Source organism: Planococcus citri, chromosome 1 (genome assembly GCF_950023065.1).
Source record: "Planococcus citri chromosome 1, ihPlaCitr1.1, whole genome shotgun sequence".
Classification (NCBI taxonomy): domain Eukaryota; kingdom Metazoa; phylum Arthropoda; class Insecta; order Hemiptera; family Pseudococcidae; genus Planococcus; species Planococcus citri.
In genome coordinates, this window is record NC_088677.1 from 8,380,529 (window position 1) to 8,404,788 (window position 24,260).

At 36.2% G+C, this 24,260-nt stretch overlaps 1 protein-coding gene across 4 annotated transcripts; it reads right to left on the minus strand.

Moving 5' to 3' along the window:
• Positions 1–14: 14 nt before the first annotated feature.
• Positions 15–22,790, minus strand: LOC135846832 (uncharacterized). 4 transcript variants are annotated; one of them, XM_065366134.1, is made up of 10 exons: positions 22,635–22,790; positions 22,372–22,477; positions 22,143–22,277; positions 21,933–22,049; positions 21,698–21,826; positions 20,697–21,612; positions 20,391–20,528; positions 9,637–9,742; positions 9,400–9,534; positions 9,218–9,334 (listed from the first exon to the last, which is right to left on the minus strand). In XM_065366134.1, exons 1-6 carry the CDS (start codon positions 22,751–22,753, stop codon positions 21,205–21,207), a joined length of 1,014 nt encoding a protein of 337 aa, XP_065222206.1. In that variant the 5' UTR covers positions 22,754–22,790; the 3' UTR covers positions 9,218–9,334; positions 9,400–9,534; positions 9,637–9,742; positions 20,391–20,528; positions 20,697–21,204. The 4 variants fall into 4 exon arrangements, with proteins under 4 accessions (XP_065222221.1, XP_065222213.1, XP_065222206.1 ...); XM_065366158.1 differs by lacking the exon at positions 22,635–22,790 and adding an exon at positions 22,570–22,629; XM_065366149.1 differs by lacking the exons at positions 21,698–21,826; positions 21,933–22,049; positions 22,143–22,277; positions 22,372–22,477; positions 22,635–22,790 and adding exons at positions 15–548; positions 7,496–7,616; positions 7,905–8,795; positions 8,895–9,110 and having other exon boundaries at positions 9,218–9,301; positions 20,697–21,163.
• Positions 22,791–24,260: the final 1,470 nt, after the last annotated feature.

A 24,260-nucleotide genomic window follows, 5' to 3' on the forward strand; every position in this document is an offset into this window, starting at 1 on the left:
ATAAACAAATCAAATATATTATATCTATTTAATTCATAAATATATTCAATACAATCTATGTACCTAGACCTACTACCTAGTACCTACACAAATAAATTACACAGAAAGACTTATACTATGTTGTTTACTTTCATACGAATACGAGTACTAGTTTTTTTTTTCGATCCAAAATAAAATTAATTCAGCTTGAAATAATTTTCCAATGCGTTTATAAAAGATTCGTTTTTTAGATTTTTGGTAATATTTTCGAAAAGTTTCTCGTATCTAAACCATCAGCAATGGGTTTCATCTGCGAAGACAGGGGTACACACTACACTGGTACCTACAGCTTCATCTTTGACTACGTGTCGAGGTTGAGTTGACGATGTTGAACACGAAGATGACGATTTTGAGCATCTGTTGAGCAAAAGATCCAAACATTCGCCAGCTAAATTCAGAGATAACTTTGATTTTTCTTCCTCGAGCGTATCTTCGATGTCGATTTTGGTTTTAGCGTTGATATTGTCGTCGTTATCTTCCTTCTTTACGTCTTCCGGTGGCTTCTCATCCTATAATAAAAAACAATATGAAATAATGTTAGAACAGGCGGAATCAATACACGGTAAAAACACCATTTGAGGTAGTTGAACTTGAAAATGACGTTTATTTTGTAATTCGACTCGTAGTTTGTGAAATAGTCGCAATTTCTAACTAAAGCAGCGAAGCACGACTCAAATGTACACCGGATCCAGACTCGGCGACCTCGAATTAGTCGAAAACGACCCTTTACTCGACTTTTTTGAAAATCAAAAAAATCCAAAAAATGCAAAGGGGTTAGTTCATGCATTTTTTTGGGCAAAAAAACTCTGGGTCGCTAATTGAGCTGAATATTTGGTTAGGGGGGTTTTTTGGGACAGCGAATTCATTTCCGGCGTCAGATTGTCCCGACGACGCTTCCTTCTACTGAAAATTTGCCATTTTTTAAAACTCAAAATGAGGTAGAAAAAAGTTGTCAAATTTTGCATTTTTAATGACGTTTTCTGACTAATTTGAGGTCGCTGAATCAAAAAATGACGTTTGCTTTACGATCGGACTCGTATTCGGCGAATAGTCGCAATTTCTCACTGAAGGAGCGTCGCTCGACACAAATGGGCACCAGATTCGGCCTCGGCGACCTCGAATTAGTCGAAAACGACCCTTTACTCGACTTTTTTGAAAATCAAAAAAATCCAAAAAATGCAAAGGGGTACGTTCATACATTTTTTTGGGCAAAAAAACTTTTAGTCGCCAATCGAGCTAAAAATTTGCTTCGGGGTGGTTTTTGGGACGGCGAATTCATTTCCGGCGTCAGATTGTCGCCAGTGCCCATCCTTCTCTCAGAAACTGCTTATTTTTGCCCTAAAAAATGAGCTAATAAAAATTAGTCAAATTTTTCGGACTCATTTGAAATTGCCCAGCACAAAAATGGAAATCAAATTGAGCTCAGGCTCATAGTTTTCGATAAAATATCCCTTCTCGATGAAGGAGGGATAATTTTTGGAAAAAAGTTACGTTTTTTAGAACTTTTTAAAAACAATAACTTTGGCAATTTTGCAACAAAAAAAACCAAAATTTTTTTAAATTTTGGAAAAACGACAACTTTTGAAAATTTTTAGCAAAAAGCAAGACTTATACAATTTTAATAATAAACAGCACTTTTTTGGCAATTTATGACAAACAGAATATCTTTCTGCAAATTTAGCCAGAAACAGGAGACCTTTTTTTAAAATAAAGGTGTGTAAACTCAAATTTTTGGCAATTTTTGGTAATTTCTGACAAAACCATCCCTGTTCGGGGAAGTGGGACTTTTAGACACCGAGAATTCTCCCCACAAAAAGCAAGACTTCTACAAATTTGACCAAAAACAGGACTTTCTGGGAAATTACTGGCAATAATTATATTTTTTTGCAAGCTTTGTTGAAAACCCGAAACTATTTTGCAACTTTTTGTTAACAAAAAAATCTTTTTTACAATTTATGCCAAATAAGCAAAACTTTTGAGTGAGTTTAAAAAAAAAGTAAAATTTGTCATCGCAATTAAGTAGGTAGGTATATTGGCAAAATTTCAACAAAAAAAGAGACTTCGAGAATTTTTTTGAAAAAATAACGAAAATTCGTCTTTTTGTGACTCAAACATGGACAATTTTTAGCAAGAAACGAGACTATTTCGCAAATTTTGAAAAACAAAGGTAAGTATTTTTCGCTATTTTTGGCAGAAAAATGTTGCATAAGGTAAGACTTTGAAATCTTTGTTGAAAAGGCAGTGCAGCCAGTTGAAAAAGAATTAAAAATTATACTTTCTCAAATAACACTAGGCAACAATTTTTGACCTTTTTTTTGTTTTCGGGTTGAAAATGGGCTTAATCGATAGTTTAGACCCTAAAACAAAAAACAGAGTGGGGTTTTTCAATTTGAGTTGTTTTTGTGGTCAGGAGAGATGATCAAAGTTGCAAAAATGGCCGTTTTTGCCCTATTTCACGAGTCTGTGGCGACATCAGTATCATGTTTCAAAAAAAACCAAGGTCATATTCGGATTCTACGCACTTTTTTATGTAAACATCTTTACCGGATTTTTGATTTTCGAACATTCAAGCGCATACGGAAGATTTTACCGACTTTGCCGTGAAACGGAAAAGTGAGGTATTGTATTTGTCATGATGGTTCAAGAATTGGGTGGGGGTGGGTTTTCTTGACGTTTTGGAGTGTGCTGATCACGATAAGACGTATGGCGCAAAACGAGATAAGTTTACATATATATTTATATATTTATATATAGGTATATCAATTTATGTATAAATTTGTGTCACGCTGAACTCAAAAGCTCCGAACTTTAAGTCGAAACTGATGATGGCAAAATATTGCTTTGATACTGAACTAGAGAAATTTTTAATTTGGTCGAAATCGATTCAGCCGTTTACGAGATATGAACGTTTAAGTGTGTTTCAACGTTATGGATAAGCAGAAATTTGTGTAAACCCTTATATCTCGCAAACGGCTCACCCCCAACAAACAGATGGGGTGGTTAGGGTGTGTAGGTTGCAGATTGGTGCGCCGGAGGTCGGGTGTTCGAATCCCGCGCGAGTCAAGAGGAGAAAATTTTTTATTGATTTTTTTTGTTAATTTTATCCGTCCAAAATTTTTTTGCCATAAAAAATCAAAATTTTTCAAAAATTTCTAGTGTAATTTTTGTTTTAACAAAAAACATTAAGTTTTTGGTAAATAGCCAGTAAATTTTGATAATTTTGTTTTTTTTTTTTTGGTGAATTAATAGTAATTTTTAGTAAATAAAATGATTAGTTATTTTTGGTGAATTACTCGTAATTAAAGTTGGTCGAAAATTTTGGTAAATTGCTTGGGTAATTTTTGTTTTGGTAAATTAATGGCGTAATTTTTGGTAAATTGGTATTCCAATTGGTAAATTTTTGTAAATTGCTGGGGTAATTTTCAGTTTTCCAATAAAGTTGGTTGAAGATTTTGGTAAATTGGTAAATTTTATTAAATTGCTGTGGTAATTTTTGGTATTGTTAAATTAGTGGGGTAATTTATTTTGTTGAATTGGTATCAACCTTTGGAAGTAAATTACTGGGGAAATAAAAAATTGGTAAATTAGTGGGGTAATGTCTGGTAAATTACTGAGGTAAATGTTGGTAAATTGCTGGTTTTTTTTTTTTTTTTTGGTAAATTGGTAAATTTTGGTAAATTGGTAAAAACCTATGGCAGAAAATTACTGGGGTAATTAAAATAAAAGTCGGTAAAAAATTGGTAAATTAGTGAGGAAATGTCTGGTAAATTACTGAGGTAAATGTTGGTAAATTGCTGGGGTTATTTTTGGTAAATTGGTAAATTTTGGTAAATTAGTAAATTTTGGTAATTTGGTAAATTCTGGTAAATTTTGGTAAATTTTGGTAAATTGGTATAAATTTTGGTAATTTGGTAAATTTTGGTAAATTGGTATATTTCGGTAGGTAAATTGGTAAATTTTGGTAAATTGGTAAATTTCGGTAAATTGGTAAATTTTGAGGTAATGTCTGGTAAATTACTGAGGTAAATGTTGGTAAATTGCTGGGGGTTATTTAGAGCAAAGTCGGTTGATCTTGCGTACTGCGCAAGATGTTTTTTGTTTGTAACATATTTTAAAACTCGGAGCGCGCGACGCTTGCGTTACTCCACGATGTAATCGTGGCGCGGAACCGTGTTCGCGCGGGCGAGGTTCTCGTGCAGTAAAAATTTCGTGTTACAAACGAAAATCTTCCCTATGCGCTTGAATGTTCGAAAATCAAAAATCCGGTAATGATGTTTACTTAAAAAAGTGCGTAGAATCCGAATATGACCTTGTTTTTTTTTGAAACATGATACTGATGTCGTCACAGACTCGTGAAATAGGGCAAAAACGGCCATTTTTGCAACTTTGATCATCTCTCCTGACTACAAAAACAACTCAAATTGAAAAACCTCACTCTGTTTTTTGTTTTAGGGTCTAAACTATCGATTAAGCCCATTTTCGACCCGAAAACAAATATGCCGTTGCCTAGTGTAATTCACGTATTGATAACGTCGCCATTTTTCAGTTACTAAAAAAAAATTTTGGAATGTCAAAAAAAAGTAGGTAACTTTGTTTATCGTATTCAAACTGTTGAAATTCTCTACAAACGTTCCAAAAAAAAAAAAAAAAAAAAAAAAAACACACACTGAAAATTACTCATTGATCAGGTTTCGATAAAATCTGTCTAAAATGCACGAAAAAAGAGTTAAAAATCGTTTGAAATTAATTTTTTCCGAGAAAGTGGGTTAAAATTTATTCAAGAACAAAATATGTTTTCATTTACAAAGAAAATTACGAAACCTATTTCTGAAAATCTAAACTTTGGAGAGGATTTGGACTCGGCTCATGGCAGGAAATAATGTTTCCTCAAGTCCACTGAGAAATAAGGAGGTGTGGGCGGAGGGGGGGAGGTGTAAAAGTCAAAATTTATTCAAGTCAGAAACAAAACTAGAAATACAAATAATCGAGGGAAAAATAAACATTCCGGAAAATAATACAAATATGTAGCAATTTCCGAGATTCAATTAAAAAATAAAAACAAAAAAAATGAAATTTGGGCAAAAAAGTAAGTAAGGCTTTTTGACAATATTTGTCGAAATAGTCACAATTTCTCGCTGAAGCAGCGTCTGACGACATAAATAGACGCCGGATTCGGACTCGGCGACCTCGAATTAGTCAAAAACGATATTTTACTCGATTTTTTTAAAAATCAAAAAAATCCAAAAAATGCAAAGGGGTTAGTTCATGCATTTTTTTTTGTGCAAAAACACTTTTGGTCGACAATCGAGCTGAAAATTTGGTAAGGGAGATTTTTTGGGACGGCGAATTCATTTCCGGCATCAGATTGCCATCAGAGCCCACCCTTCGCTCAGAAACGGTCCATTTTAGTCCTCACAAATGATCCAATAAAAATTTGTCAAATTTTTCTGACTTAGGTACGAGTATTTGAAATTGCTGTGCACCAAAATGACAAATCAAATTGAGCTGAGTTTCATTGTTTTCGAAAAAAAAGATCCCATTCTCGATGAAGGAGGGATCATTTTTGTAAAAAAGTAACGCTTTTTACATTTTCTCAAAAACAATAACTTTTGGCAATTTTGCAAAAAAAAAAAAAAAAAACGGAAATTTTTGTAAATTTTGGAAAAACAAGACCAAGACCCTTTGAAAATTTTTAGCAAAAAACAAGATTTTTACAATTTAAACAAAAAGCAAGCCTTTTTTGGAAATTTATAACAAACGGAATATTTTTTTTTGCAAATTTGGTCAGAAAAAGGAGACTTTTTTTTTAAATTGTGCAAATTCAAATTTTTGATAATTTCTGACAAAAACCACCCTCGTGTGGGGAAGTAGGACTTTTAGACAGCGAGATTTCTCCACAAACAGCAAAACTTCTGTACAAATTTGACTAATAAAATAACAGAACTTTTTGGAACATTACTGGGAAAAATAATTATAGGTAGATAAGTATTTTTTTTTGTTGCAATTTTCGTTAAAAACCGAGACTTTTTTGCAACTTTGTTTTTGGAGGGGGGGGGGGGTGTTTATAATTACAAGATTATTACGTTCAAAAAAAAAATCTTTTTGTCAATTTTTGGCAAATAAGCGAAACTTTTGAGTGAGTTTTAGAAGAAAGTGAAATTTGTATTCAATTTATTGGCAAAATTTCAGCAAAAAAGGGAGACTGAAGAAATTTTTGAAAAAATGAAGAAAATTTGACTTTTTGTAACTCAAACAACGACAATTTTTAGCAAGAAACGAGACTATTTTGCAATAATTTTGAAAAAAGACGGTATTTCTCGCTATTTTTTGGCAGAAAAAGACTCTGAAATTTTTGCATAAGGTAAAAGCTTTGAAATCTTTGCTGAAAAGACAGTGCAGCCAGTTGAAAAAGAATAAAAGTGTACACTTTCGTTTCTTTTACTGAAAAAAAAAAAAAAAAATTGGAATGTCAAAAAAACACATAACTTTGGTTATCGTATTCAACCTGTTAAAATTCAGTAAGAATATTCGAAAAAAAAAATAATAATAACAATGAAAATTACTCAAAAAGTGATCAGGTTTTGGTAAAATTTGTCAAAAATGCATGAAGAAGTTTTAAAAAGCGTGAGATTTATTTTTTTCGAGAAAGTGGGTTAAAACTTATTCAAGGACAAAAGTTTTCATTTACAAAAAAAATTACAAAAACTGTTTTTGAAATCTAAATTTTGGAGAGAGGATCATGGCAGGAAATGTCTCCTCATGTCCGCTGAGAAATTAAAAAGGTTGGGGGGGGGGAAGAGGTGTAAAGGTCGAAACTAGAAATAAAAATTGAGCGAAAAAATAAACATTCTGAAAAATAAAATAAAAAAAGCAAATTCTAAGGTTCCATTGAAAAATAAAAACAAAAAAAATAATTAAATTTGGGCAAAAAAGCGAGGCTTTTTGACAATTTTGCTTTAAAAAAAAAAACCATATTTTTTCCACAAAGGTGGGTCAAAATTTGCTCAAGAAAAAATATTTCCATTTATCTACAAAGAAAATTACGAAAAATATTTGAAAATCTAAATTTTGAAAAGAAGAGAGCTAGAATTTGGACTCGACTCGTGGCTGGAAATTTCTCCTCGTATCCACTGAGAGATTAACGAGGTGGAGGGGTCAAAATTAATTCAAATCAGAAACAAAACTGGAAAAAAGCCGAGGAAAAAAATCAACATTCTGAAAAATAATAATAAAATGGAAAATTTCGAGGTTCAATTGAAAAAGGAAACCAAAAATATTTGAAATTTGAGCAAAAAAGCAAGGCTGGCTGACTATTTGCTAAAAAAAAACTACGAGACACATTAAACGAAACCAGATCAAGCAAATGATGCTGGGTCTCAGAAAATATGTTCACAAAACAGACGATTAATTGTACAAAAAAAACAGCCCACTATTGTTATCATATTATCATACCTACACGTATGTTGCTGTGAATTGTGATTCCATTACCGCGGAGCAGAAAATATCAGTACTTCACCTTGACACTATTGTTGATCGTTTATCAGGATTCAATCACAGGTTTGAAGTATAGTCCAAGCCTAAAAAAAAAACACGCAACACATTAGAAAATATGCAACTGTTTCTGGCAAAATGAAAATAATACCTACGTAAGCTGAATAAATTTTGCTCAAAACATCGTCGAAACCAATTTGAAAATAATTACAACAATAAATTGAAAAACGAACAGGAAAAAAAAACAAAAAACTTGAAAAATGATAGAATTTTTGAAAATTTTGTACGAAAAAAAAAAGTAACTTTAAGAAACGAAACGTCGAAAAAGTAACACAAAATCACTTCTAGATCTATCTCAAAATAATAATACTTACAAAATAGACACCATCAATGAATTCTGGAACTTCTTAATCCGACGATGGTGATTTTCTTATCCACGATTGTTGCATTCGAAGAGACTTCGCACTGAGTAATATTCGCTCGACTATCATCACAATAATACAAACTAGAACAGAAAAAACGAATAACGAATAGAGAATAATTTGAGCAGTCCAATTGGCAAAAAGTGCAATCGAGTTTGGCTAGAATAACTAAGCCTCTCAGAGAAAACCCAACGACATTGATCTGAAAGGAAATTTTATTTTCTACAACACAGGTAATGATTATTACCATTGTAAAATTTAAAAATGTACGTTGATCTTATTCCTAAAATATAATATTAAAAATAAAATCACAAAATAAAACCTTATTTTACTTTAATCAACTAATATATTGGAAATGTGATGCATTGTTAATTTGTATTATAGGCAGATAAATGATCTAAATGATCCATATGAGATAAATTCTACTTTACAGCACAATTTTCGTTAGGTACTCAGCACGAAGTCGATAAACTTTCGGGATTGTTCTCTAAAACATTCTGGGATTCTTCTAACAAAAAACGAACGATTGGATTTAACCTTACTATAAAAAACTATAACATAATTTCGAAGCAGTCTATGACTCAAGGTTACAATGGCATCTTGCTTATTAAACTCTTCGTAATACTCTTCCATCGCAATAGCACCATTAATCAGGACTCTTTCGTAAAATCTCCCCCAACACTTGGTAGAGGTATCATTATTATTCCACCCATAACTACAGTTATCGATGCGACGTTTGAAATGGACGAGATGAACCAATTCCACATCTAGATACAACTTGATGTCCAATAACATTCTTAAAAAAGATTCTTCGGGCGAGCCATTAATCATAACAAGGTATTTCTAAAGTGACAAAAATTATAAACAGCAAAATAAATAATTCTAACCCAATTGGAAATTCTAATTCATTCACAGCATAGTTACGAGTTAGAGTAAACTTACCTCTTTTTCTTCCTTTTCCAAATCATATAAATAATCCCCAGGGTACTTGTGGGTTTGCTTGGTATCACCTACGTCTGTATCGTCTTCTCGCTCAGAATCACTTGTGTCTGTATTGTATTCTTGATCGGAATAACCTGTGTCTAAGTCTATGTTATCTATAAACCGAAGATGAAAAATTTGCATGATCATTTGCTCGGTTGCTTCGTCAACGTAGTCCTAGAATTAGAAATAAGGTTAATGTTAAAATACTTACACAATTACGAAAGTCGATATAAATTCCAACCCAGTTGGAAATACATAATAATAATACTCGAAGTATTTACCTTTCGACGTGCATTTTTCAATGACTCCCCAGACCAGGGGTAAAAACGTCTGTAGAACTTCTTAACGCGTCTCTCGAGTAACTTCTAAAAATAATACATACGAAAACCAATAGGTACCTACAATCATCGTTATATAAATTCCAACCCACTTGGAAATATGTTCCAAGTATTTTAGTATTTACCTTTCGATGTGCCTTTTGCAATGATTCTTTAGTCGTCCAATGATCTCCATTGAATGTACGATCATACCAGCGTTCCAACTCGTAGAAGTGAAAATGTCTGTAGACGGTCTTCTCGAAGCGTCTCTCAATCAATGCCTAAAAATATGTAACATAAATATGAAAATACTTAAATCAACAGATAAAAAAATTCTAACTTTACTCGAAAATTTATTCGAAGCATAAAATAGTCCATCTTACCTCTTCCTGTTTCTTTTGCAATATAGTAATACTCTTCACACCATGTCCATTGAATTTACTCATGGCCCATGGCCGAAACATCGCCGAGATCGTCAGTTCCACTGGTCTGGAAAATAATAACATGATAAATTTATTATAGTTTTATTGATTTAAAACCGAAGAAAAACCACGAAGTTTAAAATTTGATTCTCATAATATATAATTTACAAAATAAAAAAAACTAAAAAATCATTATCTTATCGCCGGTTCACTCACGTGCAGAGCTTCATACCGGGTGTCCCGGAATGAAACGCGTAAGGCGTTTGTTTCAGAAGCGAAAAAGTTCCCAATACACGATGATTTTACTCAACTGCGAGTAAAAAATACGCAAATTTCATCATTCATGATACATACTGATAGTTTTATTTCAACGCAGGTGAGTAGTAGGTAGTTTCCTCAAACTCGAATCATCGATGTACCGAAACCGTTTGTTTATTATTTCTGAAAGGGAATTTTTTCTCCCTTCTTTCCCCTTGATAAAACCCCCTATTCGAGCTCCTGGACACCCGGTATACGACGAGATTTTGCAATTGGTACAAATATTTCATCATCATCATCCAACAGCTTAAATGAACGAATGGGACGAACTAAAGTGTGAGCTGAAGAATGTATTACGATTTACGTACTAGGTACGTACTACGTAGGTACTAGGTAGTGATTAGGTAGATGCCGCCAGCACTGCCCATATCAAATTTGAAGTTGAAATATGCACCAATCGTTTGTGCATCGTTAGTGCACGTTTGTGCACCAATGCATTTCGTTAGTGCACACCCCCTTCTCCCCCTGTAGAAGAAAACCTTGGGCAGTGCTGGCGGCATGTTAGCACTGCCCATATGGAATTTCAACTCGAAATTGATGCCAATCGTTTGTGCATCGTTAGTGCACGTTTGTGCACCGATTCATTTCGTTAGTGCACACCCCCTCCCCTCCCCCCGAAAAATTTTCACCCCTGGACCCCCCAAATGGCATATGGGGGATGAAAGTTACATCAATCGTGAGTGCATCGTTAGTGCACGTAAGTGCATCAAATAATTTCCTTATTGCACATCCCCCCCTGAATTCAGCACCCCCACCATAAGGTTCACCTCAAAATCCACCCCCCACTCCCTAAAATATAATTTTTGAAAAAATACCCCACAATTACATCAATGATGCATTGATACATCCATGTACCAAATTTCAGCTTGCCCTGACGATTACAACCCCAGAAAATGTTTTTTTAACTGTTTCAACACGATTTTCAGGTCGTGAAATAAAGCATATAATACACTGCACCTACACATACCTTGCTGTGGTAAAAATCAGTTGAAAAATGTGTTTTTCGGGTTTGTTTTGGGCACAAACCATCAGAACGAGCTGAAATTCAGCAAATGTATGCATCAAAAATGCATCATTAATGTGATGCTGGACTATTTTTTTTTTCAAAAAATATGTTTGAAGGGGTGAGGGGTGGAATTTGAGGTGGACTTTGCTGAATCTACGTTTGTACTGAAATACTATCTAAATTAATGTTCAGTGACCTAAAAAATTGAGAGAAAACTGGTAATTTCACCTTGTTTTGAATGTTTTGATGTTTTGTGCCCAAAATAAACCCTAAAAAAATGTTTTTAAACAGATTTTCGTCGAAGTAAGATACACCTACTTATTCAGGTATTGTATATGAGATTTGCTACCACCAGCACACCAATACCAATGCACCTGCAGTCACCATCACCAGTCTCTATACTCCAAACACAACTAACACAAGTACCAGAAACCACCAACAAAAACAACGGAGTAACAAGCTTACCTACCTACTCACCATCAGCACTGAAGCTTGTGCCTAGAACAGTGCTGATAGCTAGCGAGCTACTCAAGAGGAACCAAGAGGTCTGCAGCAGCCCAGTCACACAACATTCAACTGAATCCTGTATTAGTTCGGAGGCCTCACAAGGAGGTGACCAGCATCATTCACCAGGGTTCGAAAACGAATGGCTAGCTGCAAGGAGAAACTTCACAGCAATTAACCTACCCAAATTCAGTCCAATGGTGCAACCTATCAACCCAATCCTGCAGCAAACAGACCACATACTTGGCCCACTTTCTTCACCAACCTCATCCCCTAGGAAGAGAATCATGGTATCCAACTCCCTTTTCCAACATACTACAGCAATGCCACACCCTGAGCACAATGTACTGTATTCTCCTGCCAACACAACTACAACAACATCAACAACTACTGCCCAACATGGCCGTGTCATCCGAAACTGTAAAAGCCCCCCTGCACACAACATTAGCACAACACTGGGAACAGGGAGATATAATATTCCTGTTGTACACTCCAGTCCAGTTGAGGGGCACAGCACATCAATACCAGTGTACAATGGTTGGAACAGCCCAGGCTTTCAACCCTGCAACTTCTCACCGTTAACCCTCACACCAACAGCTCACCAACATAGAATGGACTACACAAGTAGCTTTGAGGTCCAGTGCTCTCCAAATCTGATCCAGGTACCTATCAGCAAGGTGTATCCACCAATCAACTTGAACAAAACATCGCTGAAAGCTAAGCAGGTAGCAGACGCCTTTGAGAGTCACAAAAACAGAATACAGTTCATGCATGGAGGGGTGACTCCAGGCTCTGTAGCTGAGGAAACACCAAAACAAGATCATTCAACTTTCTCCATTGGTGGGAAGCTGGGCATCAAAAAACCTCCATCAAACTACACACCAATGGGACCATATGTAAACCGACACATCTTGGAGGATGTAAACCGACGAATAATGTTCCTAAGGACCACCTTCCCCCCAACTCCCAGAAAGAGTAGCACTGAGCTCTCCACTTCTGTGGCATACCAGCACTGGGAAGAGGCCTCAAAGGAGGCTGAACCCAGGAGGATAATCTCAACAGCCCAGAGACAGTTGCTCACTCAAGGAGGCCTGGATCATCCATACTCCCTGATATTCAGTGACCATGTCTACATACCTGCTATGCAATACCTGGTGCTTCGTGGAATCCAAGAGCGCTTCTACGCCCCAGTCAGTGCTGCTAGTGTGGGGGATCTTCTCCCATACGAACAATATCTTGACATGCACGAACCAACACCTCGTGATGTCGAGACCAGACTCATCGCCTCTGCTGCAGAAGCAATGAGGAGAAGAAGCTTGGGAAATATGGCTTTAACAGCAGTTGAGTCCAACGGCCTACTCACGCTGGAGGAAGCCAATGAAGACATATTTCTTCAGGGACCCTCCTTTGCACTGGCACACTGTGTCAGCCAAGACCTCAGAATGTCCGCTGGGATAGCGAGGGACTTTGCCCGCCACTTTGGAGGCAGAGAGATGCTACTGACCCAACCACACAATGTGGGGGAAGTGGCAACTCTAAAGCGGAAAGTCGAAGGAACAGTGAGCCAGGGACATTATATAATATTCTGTGTCGTCACAAAAATCCATTACTACGACAAACCAACATATAAGGACTTCTCCCTTGGCATCCAAAATCTTGCCAGGGAATGTACCAGAAGAAAAATAAAAAAACTCGCTATCCCACGGATTGGATGTGGGCTGGACCAGCTTGACTGGGGCCAGGTACGGCCAATCATCGTAAGAGAGTTCAGGGAGATACCTATCAATATCAAGGTATGTAACTGGACCTCCCCTAACACCCGCTCTAAAACGAATTGATAGCACTTGTAAATAGATTATATAACAATGTAATAAAGTAAATATTCTCCCCAAATATATCTTATTTAATTTAATTTAATCTATATAGTACAATGTATGTATATTATTGTAGCACTACCCTAAGCTGAAGGATGGAAGAAACCTATGGTATGTGTCCATTCTCAGCATTCAAAACTACTCCAACGTTATCCACTATGTAAGGTAGGACCGAGTGTTCCCACTTTCACACATCAGAAATAATATCCTTTTGGACAATCCTACTCTAGGAGATCTCTTTCTGAGGTAGTTAAGGGTACAGTGGTGCCCGGAGACCTCCTAGGCCTACCCCAAAATGGGAGACGGGTCGGGGGTCGCTCCAAATCCGCGGAAGGGGGGAATGGGCTACATCCTAGGGTGACCACTCCCTCAACCCCGAAGTGGTGGGAGCGATTCTGGGATACTGCCTAGGAGCTCCGGGCCTTTGGCCTGGTGCTGGGGGGGTGGGTCAGCAGTCCCAACCAAAACTGGGGCCCCCCACTCACTGCGGCTCCAGGACCACTGGGTGGCCGAACCGTCCCCTTCCCCTCCTAGTTTTAAGCAAAATTGAAACACTCCTAATCTTGGCTTAGTTTAAGTTGTACATAGTCTTTATAGCTAAATTTTAGTATTAAGTTTGTAATTTAGTATTAGAATATACATCACCCAAGATGTAAATATTATTCAAAATAAACCCTTTTTTTTTTTAAAAAAAAAAAAAAAAAAAAAAAAAAAAAAAAAATGAGATTTGCTATTCTTTATTTTACAATTTCAAAAATCGTGTTGAAACAGATTTTCTTGGGTTCATAAAATTAATTTTACGGTAAGGAGGTACGTTTTTCCCTCTCATTTCTCAATTCAAATTATACTGTGCCCCTTCTACACTATTTCCATCAATTTACCTCCTTTACGATCCTGCCTCTCATAATATTTAATTTGTTGTATACTCTCATACGTGATCTGTGTATGTACTCAGAATTATTTCCATGAAAACTTTTTGAACCGACACACCCTATGATTTGAATGAAACCATAGCCTCACTAGATCGAAAAAGCACAGTACTTAGATACCCTTATTAACACCTCGTAACCCACAAACAATCATCTTTCGTTTTTTGACGGATTCTATATGAACGTTTCTGGTTTCTCGCCTGATCGAATGGCACAATCCGCAGGAGTCCACGACAAATACTTTTTCAGATATTTCAAACGATGCTGTCACATGACCCACAATTAATTTTCTTCTATCGAAATACCTCGTAACCCATCCTTGGAAGTCTCTCGTAAGCCTACAATGGAACAACCAAATTCGTCTAAAAATACGGCGATTTCTTTCAGTTTTGTTTTGTTGATTTGTGTAATATACGTGGTATTCAATATTCATTATTTCATGCGTTGTCGATAACCAAGATACAAAATTTATTTTAATCATTTTTTTTCCATTCCTTGAAAAATTTGGTGTTTGAGAGTACGAGGTGTTAGAATTACGATATCGATATCCCAAGACGTCCTCAACCAAAATTCCAAGTGTCAAAGTTCTTTTTTTGGGGGGGGGGGGGATTTTTGACAATTTTTTTGAAAAAAAACTTAGCGGGCAGCTTTCAATCTTTTAATTATGTCGTGGCATTTTGTCCAAAATTGATAGGTTTTGATTTTTTTTCAGAATTCTAATTGCCATTTTCAAAGCAAACTTCTTTCGTAATCGAAAAATCTGCAGTAACAGAAGTAATTCAGCATGCCTGAGTAGGTAGTAGGTAGGTAGGTAGGTACTGAAGAAATTTGCGGAGGGTATCAAGTGTTCTGAACAACAGAAGGTGCCTAATTAGCACCGACCACAGTTATATACGTTTGCTGAAGTCCATTTCTGAGCCTTCCACAGCAAGGCGGTTATTTTGGGGAAAAATTGAATGCGAGTTTCTAGAATGGCAAAAAACTAGAAGAGTTATTCACATAGATTCACTTCGCTTCAGAAAAAAAAAAAAACCTAACCATGTTAATCTGAAGTAAAAATAAGGGAGTAGGTGATTAACAAATTGAAAACTGAAAATTCCTTAGTACTCGACATAATGAAAAAGTTTTGCTGCTGAAGTTTTTCTGATTAACCGAATAGTTTGCTTAAAATATGTACTAAGAACGAAAATGAATTTAGAAAAAAATCTGAATTCATAAATTTTGGGCGAAATACCGCAAGATAGAAAGGTAACAAGTTTTCTCTCAATTTTTTAGGTCACTGAACATTAATTTAGATAGTATTTCAGTACAAACGTAGATTCAGCAAAGTCCACCTCAAATTCCACCCCTCACCCCTTCAAACATATTTTTTGAAAAAAAAAAAATAGTCCAGCATCACATTAATGATGCATTTTTGATGCATACATTTGCTGAATTTCAGCTCGTTCTGATGGTTTGTGCCCAAAACAAACCCGAAAAACACATTTTTCAACTGATTTTTACCACAGCAAGGTATGTGTAGGTGCAGTGTATTATATGCTTTATTTCACGACCTGAAAATCGTGTTGAAACAGTTAAAAAAACATTTTCTGGGGTTGTAATCGTCAGGGCAAGCTGAAATTTGGTACATGGATGTATCAATGCATCATTGATGTAATTGTGGGGTATTTTTTCAAAAATTATATTTTAGGGAGTGGGGGGTGGATTTTGAGGTGAACCTTATGGTGGGGGTGCTGAATTCAGGGGGGGATGTGCAATAAGGAAATTATTTGATGCACTTACGTGCACTAACGATGCACTCACGATTGATGTAACTTTCATCCCCCATATGCCATTTGGGGGGTTGAGGGGAAAAATGTTTTGTGGTGAGGGGAGGGGGTGTGCACTAACGAAATGAATCGGTGCACAAACGTGCACTAACGATGCACAAACGATTGGCATCAATTTCGAGTTGAAATTCCATATGGGCAGTGCTAACATGCCGCCTGCACTGCCCAAGGTTTTCTTCTACAGGGGGAGAAGGGGGTGTGCACTAACGAAATGCATTGGTGCACAAACGTGCACTAACGATGCACAAACGATTGGTGCATATTTCAACTTCAAATTTGATATGGGCAGTGCTGGCGGCATCTACCTGTAGTGATTACTGATTACTAGCCAAATTTTTGTAAAAAATGATGGCTATTGCGGTAGGTCCAACATGGGTCCAACTTTGGATAAAAAGGTCGGGCGTCAAAAATTTTGATACTTCTCGACGTTTCGAGCTCAAACTAGACGATTCCCGGTGTGTCAGATTTTATATATTTAATTTAAGTATAATTTATAAGTTTCAGCACAATGGTCATTTTTACATTTTATCATCTATAATCTGCTATAATCGATCAAATAAACTCAAACTTGGGGAATAGAGTTCTTTTAGGACCTAGAATTGACCCCCGCAGTTTGAAGGGTCAAAGTTGAAAATTACAGGAAGGTCATTTTTTTGGAGGGGCATAATATGGCCCCAAATGAACGAAAAGGGTCCAAAATCATACCACTGGTCAGTACCTCTACTGTGATCAACATATCCAAATTTCAGCTTCCTAGGTCATACTCGCCCCATTTAAGGTGAGAAAAACCATATATGAGCCCAATTTTTGACCCCCCCTCGCCCCTGAAATTGATCTAGAAGGTCCAAATTTTCAGCATACAATGGGAGGGTGCCCCATGAGTGATTATTGCAGGTTTAAACCTTCCAACCCTATTTGACCTCTATTCAGGGTCACAAAGTGGATTATTGGTCAACTTTTTAACGTGTTGTTCAATTTTTGAGACAGCCTACAGCCCCTCCAAATTGACCTAGAGGGTCCAAATTCTCACAGTACAATGGGAGGACGTACCCGAAGTGCATTTTGCATGTTTCAACCTTCCAACCCGATTTTTACAGAAAGGTCATTTTTTTTTGGAGGGGCATAATATGGCCCCAAATGAACAAAAAGGGTCCAAAATCATACCACTGGTCAGTACCTCCATTGTGATCAACATAACCAAATTTCAGCTTCCTAGGGCATACTCACCCCATTTAAGGTGAGAAAAACCACATTTGAGCCCAATTTTTGACCACCTCACCCCTGAAATTGATCTAGAAGGTCCAAATTTTCAGCATACAATGGGAGGGTGCCACATGAGTGATTACTGCAGGTTTCAACCTTCCAACCCCATTTGCCCTCTCTCCAGGGTCAAAAAAGTGAATTTTTGGTCTATTTTATGCGTTTTTCAATTTTTCAGACAGCCTACAGCCCCTCCAAATTGACCTAGAGGGTCCAAATTCTCACACCCCATTTAAGGTGAGAAAAACCACATTTGAGCCCAATTTTTGACCACCTCACCGCTGAAATTGATCTAGAAGGTCCAAATTTTCAGCATACAATGGGAGGGTGCCCCATGAGTGATTACTGCAGGTTTCAACCTTCCAACCCCATTTGCCCTCTCACCAGGGTCAAAAAAGTGAATTTTTGGTCTATTTTATGCGTTTTTCAATTTTTCAGACAGCCTACAGCCCCTCCAAATTGACCTAGAGGGTCTAAATTCTCACAGTACAATGGGAGAATGTACCCGAAGTGCCTTTTGCATATTTTAACCTTCCAACCCGATTTTTACAGAAAGGTCATTTTTTTGGAGGGGCATAATATAACCCCACATATATGAAAAGAGTCCAAAATCATACCATTGGTCAGTACCCCCATTGTGATCAACATATCCAAATTTCAGCTTCCTAGGTCATCCCCACTCCATTTAAGGTGGAAAAAACCACATTTGACCACAATTTTTGACCCCCTCACCCCTAAAATTGATCTAGAAGGTCCAAATTTTGAGCATGCAATGAGAGGGTGCCCCATGAGTGATTATTTCAAGTTTCAACCTTCCACTTCCAATCCCATTTGACCTCTCTCCAGGGTCAAAAAGTGGATTTTTGGTCTAATATTTCACGTTTTTTCAATTTTTCAGACAGCCTACAGCCCCTCCAAATTGACCTAGAGGGTTCAAATTTTCACAGTACAATGGGAGAATGTACCCGAAGTGCCTTTTGCAGGTTTCAACCTTCCAACCCTCATTGACCCCTCTCCAGGGTCAAAAACTGGATTTTTGGTCTTTTTTATGTTTTTCAACATTTTGGAAAGCCTACAGCCCCTCCAAATTGACCTAGAGGGTTCAAATTTTCACAGTACAATAGGAGGATGTACCCGAAGTGCCTTTTGCCGGTTTCAACCTTCCAACCTCATTTGACCTGTTTCAGGGTCAAGACACAATAGGTTTGTTACCATATTTTTTGAGAACTCGGTGCAAATGCATATAAGAAGGAAACAGTGGAAGGAGAGAGTTGGGCGAAGCCCAAAGGGGTTCAGGCGGGGCGAAGTCCCTCCCAAATACAGGTGAATCACAGGCACAGGAGCGAAGCGAGGGTGCGAATAGTTCAAGAGCCCTCAATGTTTCTGGCACAAAAATTTGGCTCTTACGTAGCGGCAGATTGCTACGACTTTTTACTCTTTTTTTTTGGTAAAGTAGTTTCTTTGAATCTTAAAAGGGTATTCCCAGGTAAGATAGGCGAATTGACCCTGTTCCCAGATGTGGAAAATTATGATGAATTATTGTTGGGTACCTCCAAAAAAAATTTCGAGTGGAATTTCCATCCCCCTCCCCCGCCTCCTCAATCTCCTTGGACAGTATAGTCAAAAAACGTGTTTTTACTTTTTTGCGAGAAAAATTCTGTATCAATAAGTAGTGGGGAGAAAATTCTGGTACCACGTGGAATGTGTAGGGGAAGCCTGGGCCTTTCAATGTGATTTTTTTCAAATTTTCTTATCATTGTTAGGGGGGGGGGGGGGTGAAATTGACAAAAGAAAACTTTGAACCGCCACAGCTCCGGATTGAAGGGTTCATCACAAAAACTGTTTTTAGCCAAAATGTGTCTTTTTACATGTACTTTCTTTCTATATATGTACCAATCCATAGAATCAAATTCTTTATTGGAAAAATTTCAGCAAAAAAAAAGAAGAGTGAAGAAATAAATTTTTGAAAAATGAAGAAAATTCGACTTTTTGTAACTCATTATCAAACAACGACAATTTTTTAGCAAGAAACGAAACTATTTTGCAACGTTTCGCTATTTTCGGTAGAAAAATATACTTAGAACAAATGTTTTCATTTACAAAGAAAATTACGAGAAGTATTTTTGAAAATCTAAATTTTGGAGAGAGGATTTGTACTCGGCTCATGGCAAGAAACTTCTCCTCAAGTTCACTAGTCCACTGAGAAATTAAGGAGAAGGGGGGGGGGTGTAGGTGTAAATGTCAACATTTATTCAAGTCGGAAACAAAACTAGAAAAAAAATCAAAGGAAAAATAAACATTCTGAAAAAAAAAATGATAAGAATACCTAGCAAATTCTGAGGTTCATTGAAAAGGAAAAACAAAGCTTGCTGACTATTTTTCCGAAGAAAGCTACTTTTATCCGGGAAAATGGATCGAAATTTGTTCAAAAAAAAAATGCTTTCATTTACATACCATTTTTGAAAACCTACATTTTGAAGAGAAGAGAGCTAGAATTTGGAATCGACTCATGGCAGGATCCACTGAGAGATTAAGGAGGTGGAGAGGAGAGGTTGTTAAAGGTCAACATTTTTTCAATTCACTCAAATCAGAAACAAAACTGAAAAAAAATCGATGAAAAAAATAAACATTTTGAAAAATGATAATAAAATGTAAAATTTCGAGATTTGATTGAAAAAATGAAAAAAAAATTGAAATTTGGAAAAAAAGCAAACCCTGCTGACTATTTTGCTAAAGAAAAAAAACTAGACGTGTAAGCAAAAGGTAGGACAAAAGTAACAAAGGATGTTGGGTCTCAAAAAATGCGTTCACAAAACAGACGATTAATAGTACCAAAAAAAAAAAAAAAAAAAAAAGCCCACTACCATTGATAAACGTGCTAATTAATGAAAACACGTTAGAGAAAAATGGGACAATGAATCAAATATTACAAAACTAACACGACAATAGATCCATAAAAAATCATGAAGAATAATATTGTCATCATTTTTCATACCTATGTAGTTGTGATTCCATTACCACGGAGCAGAAAAGGATTCTCAATCTCATCGAATGAATATCAGTACTTCACTCCGACACTATCGTTGATCGTTTATCAGGATTCAATCACAGGTTCGAAATGTATAGTCCAAGCCTGAAAACAAAAAAACCACGTAACACATTAGAAAATTCGCGACTGTTTCTCGCAAAATGTAAATAATACGTAAACTGAATTGTACTCCAAAAAAAAGCAACTTTAAAAACCGAAACGGTTGAAAAATTGATACAAAATCACTTTCTAGATCTTTCTCAAAATACTTACAAAATAGGCACCACCATCAATAAATTCGGGAACTTCTTTTATTAGCTTGGTTAATCTCACGATAATGATTTTCTAAATTATCCACGATCGTTGTATTCGAAAAGACTTCGCACTGACGTGAGTAATATTCGCTCGACTATCATCACAAATAAACTAGAACAGAGAGAAACGAATAACGAATGGAGATTAATTTGATACTTTTCAATTAATAATCTGCAGTCCAAGTGTCCAACTGGCAAAAAGTGCAATCGAGTTTGACTAGAATTGCCTCGAGAACTAAGCCTCCTAAAGAAGAACTAATGACATTGATCTGAAAGGAAATTTCATTTTCTACAATACAGATAATGATTATTACTATTGTAAAATTTTGAAATATACGTTGCACTTATTCCAGAAATAGATAATTTTAAAAATGAGACCACAAAAAAAACAACATTATTTTACTATCTATATTGGAAATGCTATGCATTGTATTATAGACAGATAATGATACAGTATGATATGAATTCTACTTTACAACACAATTTTCGTTTCTCAGTACGAAGTCGATAAACTTTTGCGATTTTTCGCTAAATTTACGACGTCCTGGGATTCGTCCATTATAACCCATGGATTCACGCTTAGCCCAAATATCTAAAACGTAATTTCGAAGCAGTCTATGACTTGAGGTTACAATGGCATCTTGTTTGATAGACTCTTCGTAGTACTCTTCCATCGCAACACCACCATTGATTAAGACTCTTTCGTAAAAACTCGCCCAAGTTTCAGTGTTAATATTCCAATGCAAAGTAGAGTTATCGATGCAACATTGATCAGCGACGAGAAAAACCAATTCCACATCTAAACGCAACTTGATGTCCAATAACATTCTTAAAAAAGATTCTTCGATCGCGTCTTTAATCATAACAACGTATTTCTATAGTGAAAAAAATATTATAAAAATGAAAATAAATTCCAGCCTGATTGGGAATTTATTCGCAGCATACCTAGAGTAAACTTACCTCTTTTTCTTCCTTTTTCAATTCTTTTAAATATTTGTCGGGGTTTTGTTGGAAATCTTCTACGTCATTTATAACCCAAGGATTTAAAAGTTGCACGATTATCTCCTCGGTTGCTCCGTCAACGTACTCCTAGAAATAATGTGAAAATACTCGCATCATTACATGAATTTCAACTTACCTACTTGGAAATACATGTACTCGTATGTATAATACGAGATTCGAAGAATGTATTTACCTTTTGACGTGCATTTTTCAATGACTCCTTATTCGTTAAACGATCTCCAGTGAATATACGACCAAACCAGAGGTAATAACGTTTGTAGATCTTCTTTACGCGTCTCCCAAGTAATTTCTAAAAATAAAATGAAAATACTCACATCATTACGTAGGCTATAAATTGCAACCCACTTGAAAATATGTTCCAAGTACTTAGTATTTAATTTACCTTCCGATGTGCCTTTTGCAATGATTCCTTATCCCTTACACGTTTTCCTTTGAATGTATGATCATACCAGCGGTCCAACTTGTATGAGTAGAAACGTCTGTAGACGGTCTTCTCGACGCGTCTGTCAGCCAATACCTAAAATTAATACATGAAAATACTCAAATCATCGCATAAATAAATTCTAACCCTACTCGAAAATTTATTCGAAGCATAAAATAGTCCATCTTACCTCTTGCTGTTTCTTTTGCAGTGTTTGAATACTCTTTACACCGTATCCATTGAATTTACTTATAGCCCATGGTCGAAACACAGCCGAGATCGTCAGTTCGACTGGTCTGGAAATTAAAAACATGATAAGTTTATTAGTTTATTGATTTAAAACCGAAGAAAAATTAGGAAGTTTAAAATTTGATTCTCGTCTAATTACAAAATAATAAAAAAAGCCATATTTTCATTTTCAATATTCAAAATTATTACACCATCCATCCTAACCTCTGAGTATAAATATAATTATATTTATAGTACTCAAAGATCCTAACGAATCCTTCATCAAGTACACTATAGCACACTCTGAAGGTAAAGAGTTGTACTATTTTGAGTATTGTATCCATAAAATTTTAGAAGCCATAAAATCTAAAATCGTCATTTGCATTAAAATGCAGTTTTGTGATAACTGATTGATAACCTTGGTTGTTGCCGCCGTTTCGTTTGCTTCATTTGAAGATTGAAGAACGTGATGGAAAATTTAATTTATTCGCACGTTCGAATTTCGCAGTATTAATGTGCATAGTCGGGTCTTTGAAAAATTATTCGACATCAATCTAAAGAGTAAGTACCTATTCAGCTAATTGTTTATGATTGGAATCCAACGATTCATCAAATTGTTTTTTTTTTTTTTTTTTTTAAATAAATTCAGGCAGAATGTGTGTTATCAGCGATACACATATCCTGAAACAAAGTGTATTCGTGTGACATACCTCGGAACGTCGGAACACATTTTTCAATTTTTAATGCTTTTTCCACTGATTATTTTGCAAATTTATGGATGCTAAGGGCTAGAATAAGTAGGTACTTGGTTCTCCTGTGAGTGTGACAAGTCAGGTCTAGAAAGAGCCGTAGAAGATGTACGTATATACAATAAAATAGAAAGAAGCACGATGCACTTGCATTGTGACGAAGTTCTACTTTAAATAAATTCACGTACACGAACTTCGTCATATTTTATTGGAAACTTTAAAATTCATCAATAAATTTTAACTTTTAACACGTTGTCTCTATTCTATCATAAAACTAATCGTTACAAAAACTAAAACTACTTCTCTCAAAATCAAATAGATGGCGCTCTCGCCACACTCCGGGGAGCAAAATTCAAAGTAAACATTAAAAACTAAACGTAGGTAATTCTAATTGAATATAAATCGTAATTATAAGGAAATATGCTACGCTTTAATCCATTCACGAATTCTATCACGTGCCTGAATAGCTGCCTCTCGTCGGCTGGAGGTACGCATAGGAGTCGGAGATGTTGACGTAGTAGAGATTTCAGGCGTTGTACTTGTGGGTTCTTCTACGGATAAGGCGCGATCGATCTCAGATTCTATCGGATGGAGCATACATATGGGTCTTGTAATCGTGCTTCCTGTACTTAATTTCACTTGAGCTGATCGTACCTGACCATCTTCGCTGTTGTTTAACGCAACAATCACACCTGCGGCCCATTGGCCTCTAGGTAATCGTTCTTGACTGACTATGACCACATCGTTTATCTCAGGCGGATGAGGTGCGCTCCGAAATCCTGATTGTAGTTTTTTAGTACTCGTACGTAGCATTTCCACGTATCCGTCCCTCCAAACACTCCAAAACGAATCAAGTTGTTGCTGACCTCGTTTCCAATTATTCGCAATGTCTCGGAGAATATCACTGTTCGTTGTAGGTTCGAAGTTGAGTGGAATATTGAAAGGAATATTTAAAAGGTCGTTGGGTGATAACGTTGTCCCATCATCTGCGCCTACATAAACAATAGGGCGAGAATTTATCACTGCTTCGATTTCAACTGCTGATGTTTGTAGTTGTCGGCGAGTTAGAGTCACTTGATAAAAGGTTTTTCTCAAAGCATTT

Bases quoted from the DNA above. Each gene is read 5' to 3' on its own strand.
- LOC135846832 (XM_065366134.1), bottom strand. From the start codon at position 22,753: ATGGATACAATACTCAAAATAGTACAACTCTTTACCTTCAGAGTGTGC. The intron at 22,278-22,371 runs GTAAGATGGACT...TATTAATTTTAG, and splicing joins TGCAAAAGAAACAGCAAGAG to GTATTGGCTGACAGACGCGT. The intron at 21,827-21,932 runs GTAAATACATTC...CATTATTTCTAG, and splicing joins TGAAAAATGCACGTCAAAAG to GAGTACGTTGACGGAGCAAC.